The sequence below is a fragment of the Coregonus lavaretus genome, assembly GCF_964263955.1.
Source record: "Coregonus lavaretus genome assembly, chromosome: 4".
Classification (NCBI taxonomy): Eukaryota; Metazoa; Chordata; class Actinopteri; order Salmoniformes; family Salmonidae; genus Coregonus; species Coregonus lavaretus.
This window is the reverse complement of record NC_139991.1, coordinates 6,221,732-6,237,869: the sequence shown is the minus strand read 5'-3', so window position 1 is coordinate 6,237,869 and position 16,138 is coordinate 6,221,732. Positions and strand designations below refer to the sequence as shown.

At 42.7% G+C, this 16,138-nt stretch overlaps 1 protein-coding gene across 1 annotated transcript in view; it reads right to left on the bottom strand.

Annotated features, from left to right (window-relative positions):
* The window catches only part of LOC311128272 (nuclear factor of activated T-cells 5-like), a 59,545-nt gene that overhangs the window by 10,783 nt on the left and 32,624 nt on the right, over positions 1–16,138 (bottom strand). The window contains exons 2-8 of the mRNA XM_084160329.1: positions 14,667–14,795; positions 4,568–5,234; positions 3,195–3,384; positions 2,082–2,272; positions 1,696–1,868; positions 334–468; positions 152–204 (exon numbers count right to left, since the gene is read on the bottom strand). Of these exons, the coding sequence (XP_084016455.1) occupies positions 152–204; positions 334–468; positions 1,696–1,868; positions 2,082–2,272; positions 3,195–3,384; positions 4,568–5,234; positions 14,667–14,795 (1,538 nt within the window). The remainder of the gene's footprint in view (positions 1–151; positions 205–333; positions 469–1,695; positions 1,869–2,081; positions 2,273–3,194; positions 3,385–4,567; positions 5,235–14,666; positions 14,796–16,138) is intronic.

Sequence of the window (16,138 nt, the reverse complement as noted above, 5' to 3'; positions counted from 1 at the left end):
GAGGCCATTCACCTCACTGAGTGAGTAGCAATTTAAGATGATTACATCTAAATCTACAAATCTCAAATGGCTGCTGTTATCTAATCAACCCGTTAAATCATTGGCATTAATCATTCTAGGACCACAATAAGCAGAGAATAATCTTATTTACCTGGTGAAACAGCTCCATGTCAATTTCAGCCTCTGCCTTCCAAGACTTCTCATCTTAGGGGGAAAAATTATCGGTTTCATTAGTATGGTAGGTAAAGGAATAAATATAAAATGGCCAAGTTTACATTATTCATATAAAGTAAGGACATGGATTTCAGACAATACTTGGTTGTGTAGGCCTACCTGATACATTTTCCTGAAATATGACTTTGGTGTCCTTGAGGAAGTTCTTCCCAATAATGAAGACCTCCTCACCTCCCCTCACCGAGCAACTGTGGAGGGACTTCTTCAGAATCTCAGGCACCCCTGCAGGCTGGGCTGTAGACAAGACACAAACAGACTGTCAGGCTTCTTTAACTAGTATTCTGTCACGGGTACAGAACTGCTGGCCTTCTCAGGAGGAACCATGGGATGCCAACAGAAAAGCTTAAACCAATTGCTCAAGAGTACCTTGTGATTTCTTGGAAGGCACACATGTAATCTTGGGGAAATAGTAATTGTGCTTTAATTGCTTTGCCAGGAAAAATGTGAGCTGAGCTGGCATTAATAAAATAGTGTGTATGTGCATGTGCTTGAGATGTGTGTATGTGCATGTGCTTGAGATGTGTGTATGTGCATGTGCAATTTTTTTGTATATGATCATTATCCAGACAGTAAAATGACTGTACTATAGGTAAAGTTGACACTATCTTTGCAGTCCCCCTTTCTCACAGGCAAATAGAAATCCCCAAGTTTCTATAAACAACAAGCTCAGACTCCTCCTACTCCTCCGCCCTCCCCAGTTTTCACAGGCCTTCCTCACTCTCACCACCCCGCTGCACAGCACAACACACACAGACAGACAGACGCCATTGGAGATTTATATTTTATATTTTCTGGCCAGATTTTCCCTTGGTCGGATTGCACTCTGACATTGTAAACAATAGAAGTCCACACCTCTTTCTTCCCCCTTTCTTTCTCTCCCTCATTTTTTTGGAGAAGTTCTGCTTCTAAAACCACCGACAAATAGAATTTCTTATACCCCAGAGCAGTCTTTCCTATTTTTGCCACTCACAGCCACACCCTATGCCCACAACAGGAGGAACACATGACGCTGAAGAGAGTCTATATACATGGTCTCTGAACATTTAATAATAATAATAATAATAATAATAACATTTACTTAAATTAGAAAACGATCTGCTAAGTATACATAACGCATTAGAAATGGAACTTCTAGACTGAATCATCTCTTCAGAGTGTTCAAGTCTTCAGCTTAGAACTTAAAAACAAGATGAAAACAATAAAACTAACCTATATTACAAATGGCTCATAAGGCTATCCAGTCCAATTTTGACAGTAACGGCTCCCAATGGAGACTTCATTATTGACATCCTTGTCCTGACCCAAGCTCCTTTTCACTTTCCTCCTGTCCACCCAACCCCCTGAAGGAACTTTTTCTCCCTCCCCCTAATCCCCTGGTGACGTGCGTCAGCTCTGAGCTCCGACAGCGTTCCTGAGAGAACTCCGGTAAGCAGATGCTATGAATAACCTAAAGCCACTCACTGCACAGGATGGGGGACGACGGTGTCTGTAATGTGAGCACCGAGCCGTCCGGCCTGGGGATGTTGACCCGAAACACAAGCCTGGCACGCGTGCTCTTCTTTTTGGAGCCGGCCACCCCGATACGAGCTTCCACATCAGCGTTACGCAGCTTCAGGATCCCCACGCAGTCCACCCTTCAGAGAGACACACACAGCACAGCTGTTAGACTGGCAGGCCGGCCTGCTGACCAAGGCCCCAGCGGCTGCTGCTGCAACAGCCCCCGACAGCCCCTAACACACTGAAACAGCCACTAACACACTCCCAATGGAAGATGACTAAGAGGAGCAGTCTCCATTATGTGTGATTTTACAGAATTGCAACAGCTATGGCAATAAGCAGATACATACGCAAGGGTCATGTTGTTGCTGGGGTCCAGGGGCACTTCAATGACAGTGGTGCCCTCGGTGTCCACCTCCTTGCAGGCTGTGGTGTTGCGCCCCGTCACCCTGCAGGCCTGATAGAACCCATGTGGCTTCACACGCCCAGCATCATTACCCACAAACACCTGGAGCACCACTGCCTCATTCACACCCTCCAGCTGTGGACAAGAAGGAAACAAAGAACACTCAGATCAGAAAATAGCGCAGCTGCTCCAAAGTCAACTCTACCTATTTATGTAAGTTACTAGAGAATTTCGAGCGTTGAATGTATTGTGCAAGTGATAGTTTTCACAAGAGCCAAAAGGGTGCAGCTAAAATAATGTACAAAAGTGAATACGTGATAGATAGTGCCAGCTTTCTGCTTAGTAAGATGATAATGCCATATCTTATAGCATTCTATGATAATAGAACTGCAACTGCACAACTGCCTGTTTTGCCATTTACTTAAGTAAAACATTTGAGGTATGCAATACATTGTGAATAGCATTGTTGATACAGAGATATGACAAAGAAATGCAAACAAAGTCACGATTTGACGTTGTAATCACTTCAAGAGAATAATGATAGTTACCTCTTTTCTCGGTGGATAAGAACATCTGTTGTTTTTATGTAGGTTATATAATATTTAGCAGGCACCAAAGCGACTTACAGTCATGCATGCATACATTTTACGTACCGGTGGTCCCGGGAATTGAACCCACTATCCTGGCGTTGCAAGCGCCATGCTCTACCAACTGAGTGCTGCCTTACAAGGTGTGTTGTAACAGCTAGCTATAAAACCTTATTTCATAAAAAGAAAATACCCTGGGGTTGATACGTTGCATCACTTATACAAGTTTCTACATAGCCTGTGACAATCACTGGATCACTGACTTAAGCATGTTAACCCAATGTAGAGGTGTTATGTAACAATGAGTATGGAGCAGGTTGATGGTGGCGTTTGGTGAAGGACAGATAAAGGCATACTTACAAAGGGGTAGAGTCAAAACAGTGAACAGTGTATGGGGCACTGACTGTCCACAAAAAGCCCTAGAGGCCCCAGCCCAGCACCCCTGTTCTTGTTGTTGGTTTAAGGCATACCTTTATGGTGGGGAAGCCCTGCTGAGTGCGGTCCTTCACTGACCCCCTGCTGCCCTCAGTCAGGTAGCGGGCTCTGTGCTGGGTCTCAGGCTGGACCAGGATCTTCAGCTCTTTGCCCTCACTCTTCTGAGGGAACTGGCTCGCTAGGGTCCCCCCTTTCTGATGGGTTGTCTGGGGGCCATCTGCCGAACTGCAAGACAGACTGGTTAGCTACAGTGTCAGCCCAACAGCTCCTAAACAACCTACATTGAAACAAGCAACACTACCATTGACTACAATACGCTTGCTTATATATAATGCAGGGGATTGTTTCCTTTCACTCATTCACAGCACTGTCCCCTGCTAACCCTAACCCTGCCTGTGTCCTTGTAATCATTGGGGACTGAGGGTGCACAACTTGGCGTTGGGTGGCACTTGCAGCAACCCTCACCCCCACTCCTACTCTCCTCCTTGTGTTCATTTATGTAAGGGGAGGAAAGAGCAGCTCCACTGCTGGCACCAAACGTCCTCTCGGTGGAAGAGAACTTGACAGGACTTGGAGACCGTCCACTTACTATCAAAGTTCCAGCCAAGCTGTGACCCCACCAGCAAATATCTGTGTGTGTTTGTGTTTGTGTTTGTGTGTGTGTGAGTGTGTGTGTATGGTGGAGCATAGGGGGTATTTGGAACTAGAGAGCAGCAGGAGACTAGTGAGGGATCCCCAAATAGTTGCCATGGTTTCCCAGTGACACTAGCGAGCAATGCAGAGTTTGGAGGCCCACTACCAAGCAGAGTCCATCAGAACCTCTTAGGGGATCCAGACTTATCAGTTTATTTAATCTGCTCTGCTTTCTCAACGCTTTTCAAAAGAGGCTCAGTGTGATTCACCATGGCTGACCATTGTTTGTGCTGTGGTATCCTGCCCCTCCCTAGCCTCTGATCTGCCCGCTCTTCTTCAAGCACAGAGGAAAATGTTCAGCCAGTGGTTTGGTACGATTTCTGCTTGTTGTATAGTGGTTTTACACCTCTTAACAATGGGAATAAGTATGGAGCTAATTTAGATCAACTTCTTCAAAAATCAGGCAAGGTATAAAATGAACAGTTCTGTTGAGATGTCCATTCAATAGTAATTGTAAATGGCCACTGCCAATTTCAATGGTATAAGTCTATCAGTGTTTTTCTATGAATTAATCACTTTCTCTGACATGTAACTTGTCTTAAATGTTCAAGATTCAAACTGAGAACTGAAACTTAACCACAACTTCCATAGAGCTATCTCAGAGATGTAAAAGAAAAGGAAAGTTAACTCTGCAGACCAAAACGAAGTAAACAGTAGGCTAGATAGGTTTCCACATGGGCTAATTTCACTGTAAAAGAGATCCAGGGGCACCCACCTTCCTTTGGTACAGGCCTTGCTGTCTGAGCCCAGCTGCGAGAGCACAAAGTGCGGCCCTTTGGCACTGTCTGCATCAAACACGTCCATGCTGGCCTCCTCGGTCGAGGCAGGCTTGGGGCCGGGTCGCTGGCGGGGGGTGCGCTTGCGGGACTTCCGGGGCACCTCTGTGTTGTCGTTGTAGGAGCTGGAGCTGACGATGCTGAAGTTGGAGGCGGAGTCATCCATCCAGATGCTGTTGCTCTGCTCTGAGTCCTGGAGCTGATCCTCCTGGCAGGACATGCAGCTGTCGTCAAACAGGTCCTCGGGCGGAGGCGAGATGTTCAGCACCGTCCGCCGTTTGGAGGGGGTCATCTGGTGGTGCTGCTGGGCCTCCTGGGATGCCCCCCCTCTTCCTCCTCCTCCTCCTCCTAGGGATCCGGCCCCTCCTCCTTTCTCGCCGCCAGCCCTGCCGCCACCAGCACTCCCACTGTTGCCAGTCCCGCCCTCAGCGCCAAGCATCTCTGCCACCACTCTGCTACTTACACCTTCGTCTGGAGCGGCGATGCCGGTGTGAGCAGAGGTCTGGTCGGTGGCTGAAGTAGTGGAGTGCATGGTGGAGCTGGAAGAGGTGGGAAAAGCACTGCGAGGGCCTCCCATGGTCATAGAAGAGGAGACGGTGGTGGCATCTACAGTGCATACAATTGGACAGTAAATAAAGGCATCTCAACCAGCATTGGCTAGCAGTCCCATTCAAGCAGCGAAATTTGTGCATGATTGTTTTTAGTTTTTTTAGTTTTTGCTTTTCTTTGGTCATCCAATTATAATTTTCACTTTTCTTTTATTGCATCATGATGTGTAAGTGTGTCTATGTGTGAGTATGAGTGTGTGTAGGTGAGTATGTTTGTACATGTGTGTTCTGACCCAAAAATGGGGGAAAGGGTCATATTATAGGATATGATATAAATGGAAAGTCATGAATCTTCTGACATGAATATCTAATTATCTGAAATTGATACTCAGTTTCTAATTCAATCTGCAAAAAATAGTACCCCAGAACGTGAAGTAATCCAATTCTTTAGCCATCTTTCAGTGACACTGGGACTTGATTTTCAATAGCATTTACCATGAACAGAAATTAACTGGGAAATCTACATGAAGAGGGATGTTCAAATGAAATTAAGATTATCTGGTGTGTAAGATGATGCGTGCCAATTGGAGCTTTTTTTCATACAGGTTCAAACAATTTAGTTGGGACTGAGCAATTAACTGGGAAATCTACATGAAGAGGGATGTTCAAATGAAATTAAGATTATCTGGTGTGTAAGATGATGCGTGCCAATTGGAGCTTTTTTTCATACAGGTTCAAACAATTTAGTTGGGACTGAGCGTAGCCACAGAGACAAGATAAACAAGCTTCTGACCTATGAAGCAGAGAACTGCAGACCATTTTATATGCAGACACTCCCTGCTTCAGAGGGAACTTCCTGGAATAAAAACGAGACAGCGAATGAGCAATAAGAGCTGAACATTCAAATGTAATAAAAACCTATGTTGAACAAAAAGTATGTGAAAATGGAACCGTCATTCAAGGGTCTCATTCTATTCCTGCTCAATATGTTTTTCTGAAAGTCCTCCTAAGACACTTTAGGAAACCTTAGCCAGGGTTGAAAATAGCAGCAAATGTTGAGTACATTTCAAAAGCATTCCTAGTTATCAGGTCTTCAATGCAGGGTACAGTACAGTGCAGCTTCAAGCAGGTGAAATGGCAGATGCTACATGGTAGATTGTTTGCACAGAAGTGGAAGATGACAAACTGGATTGTTTGGCTACTGTAGGGCTTGTCCCTGGCATAAAAGGGCAACAAAAACATGGAGTTGGAGAAAGCTTATCACACCCCATGTTAAGAAATAAAGCATTACAAACAAGCAATACCTGACTGTCTACTAGAGATATGATGGAAGAAGTGGAAGCCTTGGTAGCCTAAGGGCCTAGCACTAGGCTAAGGTCTGAGCGTGGAGGTGAAAACCTGAAGACTGTTGCAGGAGAAGGGAGGGGAGTGAGAGGACAGGCAGACAAGCTATCCTAATTTGTAAAACCTATATCGATACGCTGAATTCAACATGTCAATTAAAAACAATAAAAAATAAAAAAGAGGTGCAACTAGGCTACACTTCATTCAAAACTGTAGTTACAGTCCTTATGACTGAAAAATAAGATAGCTTTTTGATGGTAATCTGAAGAATGCCAGATATCTATGACTCATTACAAGCCAATGTGGTGCATTGTCTATGAGGAAATTCCAGTCACTTTACATTCCACCCACAAGCCCTCTCACTTTTCCTGTTCCAAATGCACACATATAGGAACCATGCCAGAGTGCAACAATGTGAAGCACAATTTTGCTTTAATAGGTTTATATTTTTCTCAAATTAATTTTTATGGCTAAATTGATTGAACTTATTGAAGAGTAGTAGCCATGATAAACAGAAGAAATGGATAAAGCCATACATCTATTTATGCTCTGGTGAACAAGAATGCTTTCAAAACCTACAGCACATTGCTTCTGTTTGCGGAAATCCATACAATCTAGCAAACAGACAAAAAACTTTCACCTGATTGCAGATGGTAGGGAGCAGCTATTTTACCCAATAGATTATAGATTACATTTTTTATTCAAGAGACAGGAATAGTTTTAGTTCAATTGGGATCCAGCAAGACAGCAATTTGTTCCCCATGGCAGCTGTAAACTTCCTCCCACAGACTCCATATGCAGATCCTAGGATGCAAAAGAACTAGTTCCATTTTCACAACCATGTAATATCAACATGTAATATCAAATGAAAATCAGTTTAAAAACAAGAATAAACATAACAGTACAGTGGTTTTGAAATGCTGAAGGATTAGTTCATTAAAAAATTATGTCAAGTAGAAAATCTAACTATGATGCTTTCCTTTGAAACATTTCATGATGTGCAGTTCATGCAGATTTTTAGAAGAGCAACAAACATGAGAAACATATAGGCCCTACTAAGATTGGAACCACAGTGAATGATTTGCAGCCACTTTGAGCGCCCTCTCACCACACTTAAAAACACTGGAGAAACAAAGGCCTCAAAGAAACCCAGTCCAGTAAACCCCTCCAGCTTTGTAAAGGTTCACAGCTCTTCCTCTGCTCCCTCCTGACTTATTTATATGGCCTAAAAGCTTTCTGTAGACTACTGTACATTGGCAAATATGCCTGAGTAAATCGTCCCATCCGTGAGTTGTGTACACATTTCAAACAACTGCCCTTTTATGTCATGCTATCTCTCCAGAGGAAGGAGGTAATCAATTTTTTTCTAATCTAAAAACAAGTTGCCCTGCTTTGAGTGTAATGAAACTAAAGACGACCGTGTAATAAATGGCAGGACAGCAAACGCTGCGGGAGAGGATGAAATCCCTGTTTTTGGCCTGTGCTGTGGAGCAGTAGAGCTGTTGGATAGAATCTCCCTCTCTGTCTCTCCCACGCCACCATTAGCCTTCTAGTCTAAACACGCAAGGCTGATAGTTTGTTTAAAATGTAGCCAGGTCTTAAAGAAGAGTAAACTCAGACACCTACAGGTAGGATGGAGGAGAGCACTGCTGCCTCTCTTTATCCAGGGTATAAATAATTTAAATCAGGATGTCTGATTTATCACAGGAGAAAGGCACCTGGCCACAGGAAGAGGCATTTATTACAGACACCTTTTAACCCCTGTTGTTTAGCCTCGTTAAAGCCTAATGTGTCTTTGGTCATCATCATGTCAAGTTAAGACTATTTCTGGACTAAAAAGCACTTTCAATGGAGATTCTTTTTAATCCAGGAGTAGGCTTAATCTGGGTCCAGGAAACTGGCCCTCATAAAGCATTGCCTGGTTTTAAACCTTTTGATCTTGACAAACTATTATACCTGCAAACAGCACAGTACATCTGATAACCTTGAAATGCTGAACGCCAGGTGGTAATGAAGACATCCTGTTCAATAGGAGCCCATCCATTCTAAAAGAAAAAGACAGCTGGCCAATAAGACAGCTATAACCACCAAAATGGCTGACTTGAAGGGCAGAGATTCAGGATTCATTTCTTGTTAGAATTTTTAGTCATCACCTGCTCTGTTTGTGCATAATACCCTGGCTAAGAAATGCATTGCAATTCAAGATTCAAAGTGAGATGGAGGTAAAAAGGTTGAAGGCTTCATGTATAATTACTCTGAGGAGGTTTGGTACAGAGACATCCAGAGGGACAAAGTACAGATTGAAGCTAGAGAACTTCACACATAAAATGGTGTATATTATGAACAAATTATATACAGTGCCTTCAGAAAGTATTCACACCGGTTGATTTTTCCCACAATTTGTTGTGTTATAGCCTGAATTTAACATGGATTAAATTGAGATTTGTCACTGGCCTACACACGATACCCCATAACGTCAAAGTGGAATTATGTTTTTCTAAATGTTTACAAAAATGAAAAGCTTGAGTCAATAAATCATGCCTTGAGTCGATAAGTATTCAACCTCTTTGTTATGGCAAGCATAAATAAGTTCAGAAGTAAACATTTACTTAAGTCACATAGTAAGTTGCATGGACTCACTCTGTGTGCAATAACAGTGTTTAACATAATTTCTGAATGACTACCTCATATCTGTGCCCCACACATACAATTATCTGTAAGGTCCCTCAGTTGAGCAGTGAATTTCAAACACAGATTTAACCACAAAGACCAGGGAGGTTTTCCAATGCCTTGCAAAGAAGGACACATATTGGTAGATTGGTAAAAATTAAAAAAGCAGACATTAAATATCCCTTTGAGCATGGTGAAGTTATTAATTACACTTTCGATGGTGTATCAATACACCCAGGCACTACAAAGTTGCAGGTGTCTTCCTAACTCAGTTGCCAGAGAGTAAGGAAACTGCTAAGGAATTTCACCATGAGGCCAATGGTGACATTAAAACAGTTACAGAGTTTAATGGCTGTGATAGGAGAAAACTGAGGATGATCAACAACATTATAGGTATGCCACAATACTAATCTAATTGACAGAGAACAGAAGGAAGCCTGTACAGAATACACATATTCCAAAACATGCATCCTGTTTGCAACAAGGCACTAAAGTAATACTGCAAAGAAATGTGTCAAAGCAATTAACTTTTTGTCCTGAATACAAAGTGTTATGTTTGGGCCAAATCCAATACAACACATTACTGAGTACCACGCTCCATATTTTCAAGCATAGTGGTGGCTGCATCATGTTATGTGTATGCTTGTAATCATTAAGGACTGGGGGGGTTTTCAGGATAAAAAAGAAATGGAATGGAGCCAAGTACAGGCAAAATCCTAGAGGAAATCCTGGTTCAGTCTGCTTTCCACCAGAAACTGGGAGATTAATTCACCTTTCAGCAGGACAATAACCTAAAACACAAAGCCAAATCTACACTGGAGCTGCTTGACAAGAAGACAGTGAATGTTCCCAAGTGGCCGAGTTTTTACTTAAATATATTTGAAAATCTATGGCAAGACTTGAAAATGGTTGTCTTGCAATGATCAACAACCAATTTGACAGTACTTACATTTTAATTTTTAAATACAATTATATAAAATAATTTATAATCATAAAATATACAAAAATGGTGTGGAAAGCTCTTAGAGACTTACCCAGAAAGACCCACAGCTGTAATCGCTGCCAAATGTGCTTCTACAAAGTATTGACTCAGCGGTGTGAATACTTATGTAAATTTGATATTTCTGTAATTCATTTTCAATAAATTTGCTAAAATGTCTAAAAACATGTTTTCATTTGGTCATTATGTGGTATTGTGTGTAGATGGGTGAGAGAAATGCAGGCTTTAACACAACAAAATGTGTAATAAGTAAAGGGGTATGAATACTTTCTAAAGGCACTGTAACTATTTGTTTCGGCCATAAAATGGTAGTATCGGTAGTATATCATTCAATTTATGTAGGCTATTCTTTCCACAAACCCTACCAATTTCCACTCAACAAAAATGCTCAGTGGCTGCAAATCACCATGCTCTTAAAACCAATGTGATTATTGCACAGTCCCAGCAGATGGAGGCAATGGGATTCAAGGTGTATTACAGCGTAGACTTAATACATTTTGAAATAAACATAGAACATTTGCTCTTATTGTAAATGGCATTACCAAAGACCCATGCCTCCACCTATGGGACCATTGCATGTTCCATCCTAGCCCAAGTTCTGCTTTTCTTTACCCTTAAACCCTTGAAGGGAAACTTCACAATTTTTCAATGTCATATTCATCATCTCCAGCACCACCCCAACATCAACATATGTGAAAATTGTGCATTTCTATGTTTTGTAGTAAAAAAAGATAGTGGAAGATAAGTGTATCCAATGGCATCATCGGTGTGCATCGTGTGATTTGGACAGATTTTGAGTAGACATTGCCTACTAATTGGTTGATGTCATTGGAAACACTTATCTTTATCTTTTTTTTTTTTACTACAAAACACAGAAATGCGCCATTTTCACATATGTTAATGTTGGGGTGGTGCTGGAGATGAATATGACGGGTTTTTTTTATGTCCCTTTAACCCCACCCCCTTCTACACTGTGTTCCACTACCATTTAAATACAGAATTAAAGAAACAAAACTTTGACATCAAAAACTCAGTGGCAATACAATACAAAAAACTGTAAATGCAATAAAATGCAATAAATTTAAATAATAAGAAGTCTAAAAGTTTAGACGGACCTACTCGACACCCTGGGTGATTTTTGATGGGTTAAGAGCCCTTGGGACTAAATGTCTTCACTACTGATAGACAGACACAGTCACACAACCCATCACGACGCTTGTGGGGCCCAGCTAAAATGCAAGTTAAGTTCATTAATAGCAAAACAACTTGCATCCAATCAACAAAAAAGCAATTCACTTTGTGCATTTGCTGAATATTATTGAAACAAATAAAGGAAGAACATTTCATAAAGACTTTGTGGAGTATGTTCACTTGTCAATATATTGCTGAGGTGTGTGGATGCTGATATTGATCAGGTGCTGTTCAATGTACTGGCTGAGTGTCATTTTGGAGCTTGTAAAATAACATGTATTTCCACTTTAAACTCATGCAGAAGCGAAGTTGGCACAAGCAAACTGACCCTTTGGCATGGGTGGGAAGCAGGAGAAGGAGTGGCTGGGATAGCAAGGTGTGAACTGAACAAACATTCCTAAAGATCAACTGGATGAAATTATGGGCAAAAGTAACATAAGGTCCTTTCCCTCTCTAATGGGTGTACACCTATAAAAAGACTCCCACTGCAATTACTTACTTAAAACTGAAAAACAGACTCTCTTGTGAAGTGCACTATTTGAAATGACCTCCCTTAAAAATGGCCTGGCATTAGTACCAATTTGGATTTCACGTTTTCCCATATAGACTGACTGAAAGGCAAGGAAGAAAGTTGACCTCAGACAACAAATAATTCATGCTCATTTCAGACATCTAGATGGAAATCAATAACATGTTACATCAATTAGAAAAATAAAAAGGGGAGAGCTAATCAGCAAAGTAAAAGCAATATGAATTTTGTATGGCCAGAGTTGACTAAAAATAACAGACATTCCTACATAACAGCTGAAGCCAACCTAGAGTGATGCTACATCTCCATATATCTCAAAGTGCAGGGGTCAGGGAAGGGAATGGAGGACAAACAGGACAAAAGTAATGAAGCCTTAAGGTTACAGGCAGGGGCGCTAGGACAGGGACAAGAACAGGGATAGGAACAGGGGCAGGGAAGTGTGCAGCCGTACAGAGCTAAACAGTAAGGACACTGGCATCAGGGATGTGGTGACAGCCAGGCCAAGCTATAAAAAGCAGTGTCAGTAGCAGGGCAGGCGTAGGATTGGAGTAGGGTAATGTCACAGCCAGCATGCACCCGCCTTGCAAAGTACAGTAACAACACAGTACAGTAGTAAAAAGGCCAAAGCAGCAGCTCCAGAGCAGAGATGCTTCAGCAGAGCGCTATCTGGCTGGCAAACGGAGGAAGGCTGTGCAGGGATATGGGGAGGGAGAAACAACTTGAACAAAGAGCCAAAGCGACGGCCAAAATTGGCTGGTGTGACCAAAAAAAACCTGAACTGCTGGACAGCCTAAAATTAAAGAGTTGTCCTCATTTGACAGAGAACCAATAAAAACCTACAATTTAATGTCAAATTATTTTTTCAATACTTGATTCCAAAGATTTGGGGTACAAAATAAAGTTCACATAAAAGTGAAAAGAAGAAGAGATAGCCAGAAGAAGTAAGGCCAATTTGCAGTGAAACCTACAGTCCCAAATTCAATTTCATGTAAACTGAAAAATACTTCACCTTCCTCCAGCTACAGCCAGTATGTCCCGCCTTGTCTGAGGGCTGCATTGGCTTCATTGAAGCACTGATGTCCGAAGGCAACAGACTTCTGGTTCTACTGAAACTCACTCTAAACCGGGACACTTTGGTAAGGGGCAGAGTAAAAAGAGCTAAAGTGAATTGCATTTTGAATGTTCAGGTTGTGAAAAGTTTTGTTTGATATTTTTTCTCTTCCTTTGAATATGATATTGGGTTGATTAACATTTAGGCCTACAGTTGCAAACATACTAGTTTCAGTGATTTTCTGGATTCCTTATGTGCAAGTAGTGTACTAGATGTACTATTTAGCCTTACACAGACTGATGCATGGTGTCAGTAACTGGTTAAGCAAAATAGCTGCAAAACACATAAGTAAACAGTTAGTGATATTTCTGGTATTTTGCAAGGAGATATCACTGAATTTTTGGATCTCAAACAATGCTTTTGTGAGCAGTACCGAAATGGTTTTGTACCCTGCTTCTGACTTGTGTCTTGTCCCAAAGAGAGATGGTTAGCATTTTTATAACGTTTATCTTCACAAATGTACCATATCAGACTGGAGGCCAATTGCTATTGTCAATTAATGGGGTACATTTTGCTTTTCATTATTTAGTGGACCCCAAATAGACTGAGACTGCCGTATTGAAGATCATTAAGACAGCCCAAGAAGATGGGGACTCTGTAGGTCTTGTGTGCCCCGAAAGAATCAGGGGTGTCCTCTAATGGGAAGGAATGAAGAGGGTTTCCTTAGACTCCAACTGCAAGGCACAGTGTTCCCAGCAAGGACTGTAGGCATGACTTTGTTTTGGCATAACCCAACCACTCAAAACAGTGCTTATCCTTATAGCCAATTGTTGAGCTGGGATCATGAAGTTGGATTTCTATGGAGAGAAAGAATGCCCACTCTGTTTGTGTGTTACAGCCGCTACGCCCTGATGGGGAAACCTTTAAAAATGTATACTCTAAAGCACATAGAGTATTAAAAAGAGGCCTTTCTGATCTGCTTGCAACCTGTAGGCCTATGTCATAAAGAGATGTTTGGATCCTATAGCCCCTGTATAGAATCATTGTGTCAGCATAAAACCAGGCAATGCTTTACTACTGCTCATTTTCAGTCTAGCCCTCTGATTGGGGTTCTAAAAAGGGGCTGCAGCTGGAGCTGATTACATCTGAGCTGTGAGGTTTATAGCAACCACCAACAGATCATGATATAGGGTGCTCATAGTTCTGCATGTCTCCAATAATTATCTCTGTGTAAAACCCAGGGGATAATGCACACCAAAACAAAAAAACAGGAACAGGTCATTCCCATCCCTCACAGTCAGAACTGTTCACAGTCTTCAGAGACGTGAGCAAGCCCCCAGGGCCCAGGGATGGCTGGCTGGCACTGTGTGCAGTGTGTTTGCTGAGGGCCACAGGATGCCCGAGGGAGAGGGCAATAATGCCTCATAACTCCGGTCTTCAGCAGCTGCTCCATGCCTATTTGTCAAGGCATGTGATGGACGCATAATATGAAATATGGAGGGTTGGCTGTACTCTCTACATGCAGGTGTAAGCCTACAGGTACAGACTGTGTGCTGCCTACCCCTAATGTAGTTGGAAGTGGTCTTGCAGGTAGCCTAAAGAAGGGTTGACTCCAGGAAACAGGATGGAACCATTACCAGCACTGCTCACTGTTACCATGGAGGCAGAAGAGAAGAGGAGAGGGGGTAGAGGAGGAGGGGCTTACCTGAGTCAAGGGCAGCTGAGGGAGGAGGAGCCACCTCTCCACCGCTCTTCTGGCTCATGGCTGCTGCTGTGTTTTGCTGAGTGGAGGATGGCAGCTGCAGCTCTTTGGGGAGAAGGTCATACACTGATTCTGTAGACAGAGAGAAAGAGGAGTGGGGGGGGGGGGTTCAGAAGGTGAGTCAAGTCCCTTTGCAAGGATTTGAAAGGCTGTTCATAATCTCACAGCATGGGAGCACTTGCAAAGAAGTCAGCAGATTTACTGTAGATGAAGCTCTTTCAGAATTCAAGAAGACAATTGTAAATACAGCAAAGTTGCAGTTCCTCCTTTTCAAAATTTGAGTAAGATGGTCAACTTTCAAAAATGTAAAATACAATTCTGTGAGTTCGGATCTTTTTTCCCTTTCACTTATAGGCTCTCCTTATACACATCAAGCAAAACTTTCAACAGCGAAAAACAATAACCTTCGTAAACATGGTACAGCATGCCTTTGGCGGTTGACACTGACCCTGTACCAGGCCCAGAGCATTGTCCTGCCTGGCCATCACTCTGGAAAATGGCCTAGCAGTTTATAAATGTACTATAACAACAAGAGCATATTGATAAATACAGCCCCAGTCCAGATTCCTGCCATGTCTCCACAGCCTGGCCTATCTGCTGCTGCCCGGTGCCCACAACACCTACCAACCCCCATCACCACGTGTCTGTGCCAGGGGCCTGGGACGTCTCGCTCGGCCCCCTCCCTGCAAAATGGCAGGGAGCTATTTAGGGGAACAAGAGCACAATGCCCCCGAGCCATGTTTAGTATGCTGATGAGCACCACACTGAAAGCCAAAGGGTCGAGGAGGACTGGAGGAGGCCGGGTGTGGAGGGAGGTGACTTCAAGCGCTACACTACTTACATTTACATTTTAGTCATTTAGCAGAAGCTCTTATCCAGAGCGACTTACAGTTTTAGTGAGTGCATACATTTTCATACTGGCCCCCTGTGGGAATCGAACCCACAACCCTGGCGTTGCAAACGCCATGCTCTACCAACTGAGCTACACGGGACTGTCTCGACCGCTACCTTCGGAGGTAGCGCATGACACCTGTCCAACAGTTGCCCCCCTTGAAGCAGGGCAGTGTGAACACAATTGTCTCGTTCAGCCCAACACTCCTACAGTATAAATGGCAATAGCAGAGCAATGTTTTTGAAACAGCTGAAATGTATAGACATTTTCCTAATATTTGAGACTTGTTTTATAGATTTTTTACCTGAAATTGCAGTAAAAGCCTGTTACATTCTGAAATTGTCGCAGTAGGTGCCGACTGCACTGAGCCATGTTAAAATTATGGAAGCCCATCCCACCAAAAACATACAAATAGGATATGTTTTTTCATTTGTAACATTGTGTGGTGATTTCAGAGGTGGCACCACAGGTCCTAGAGTGGTGGTGGGGGCAATTGTTTTCCTGGGGCCTAGAGTTTTTCCTG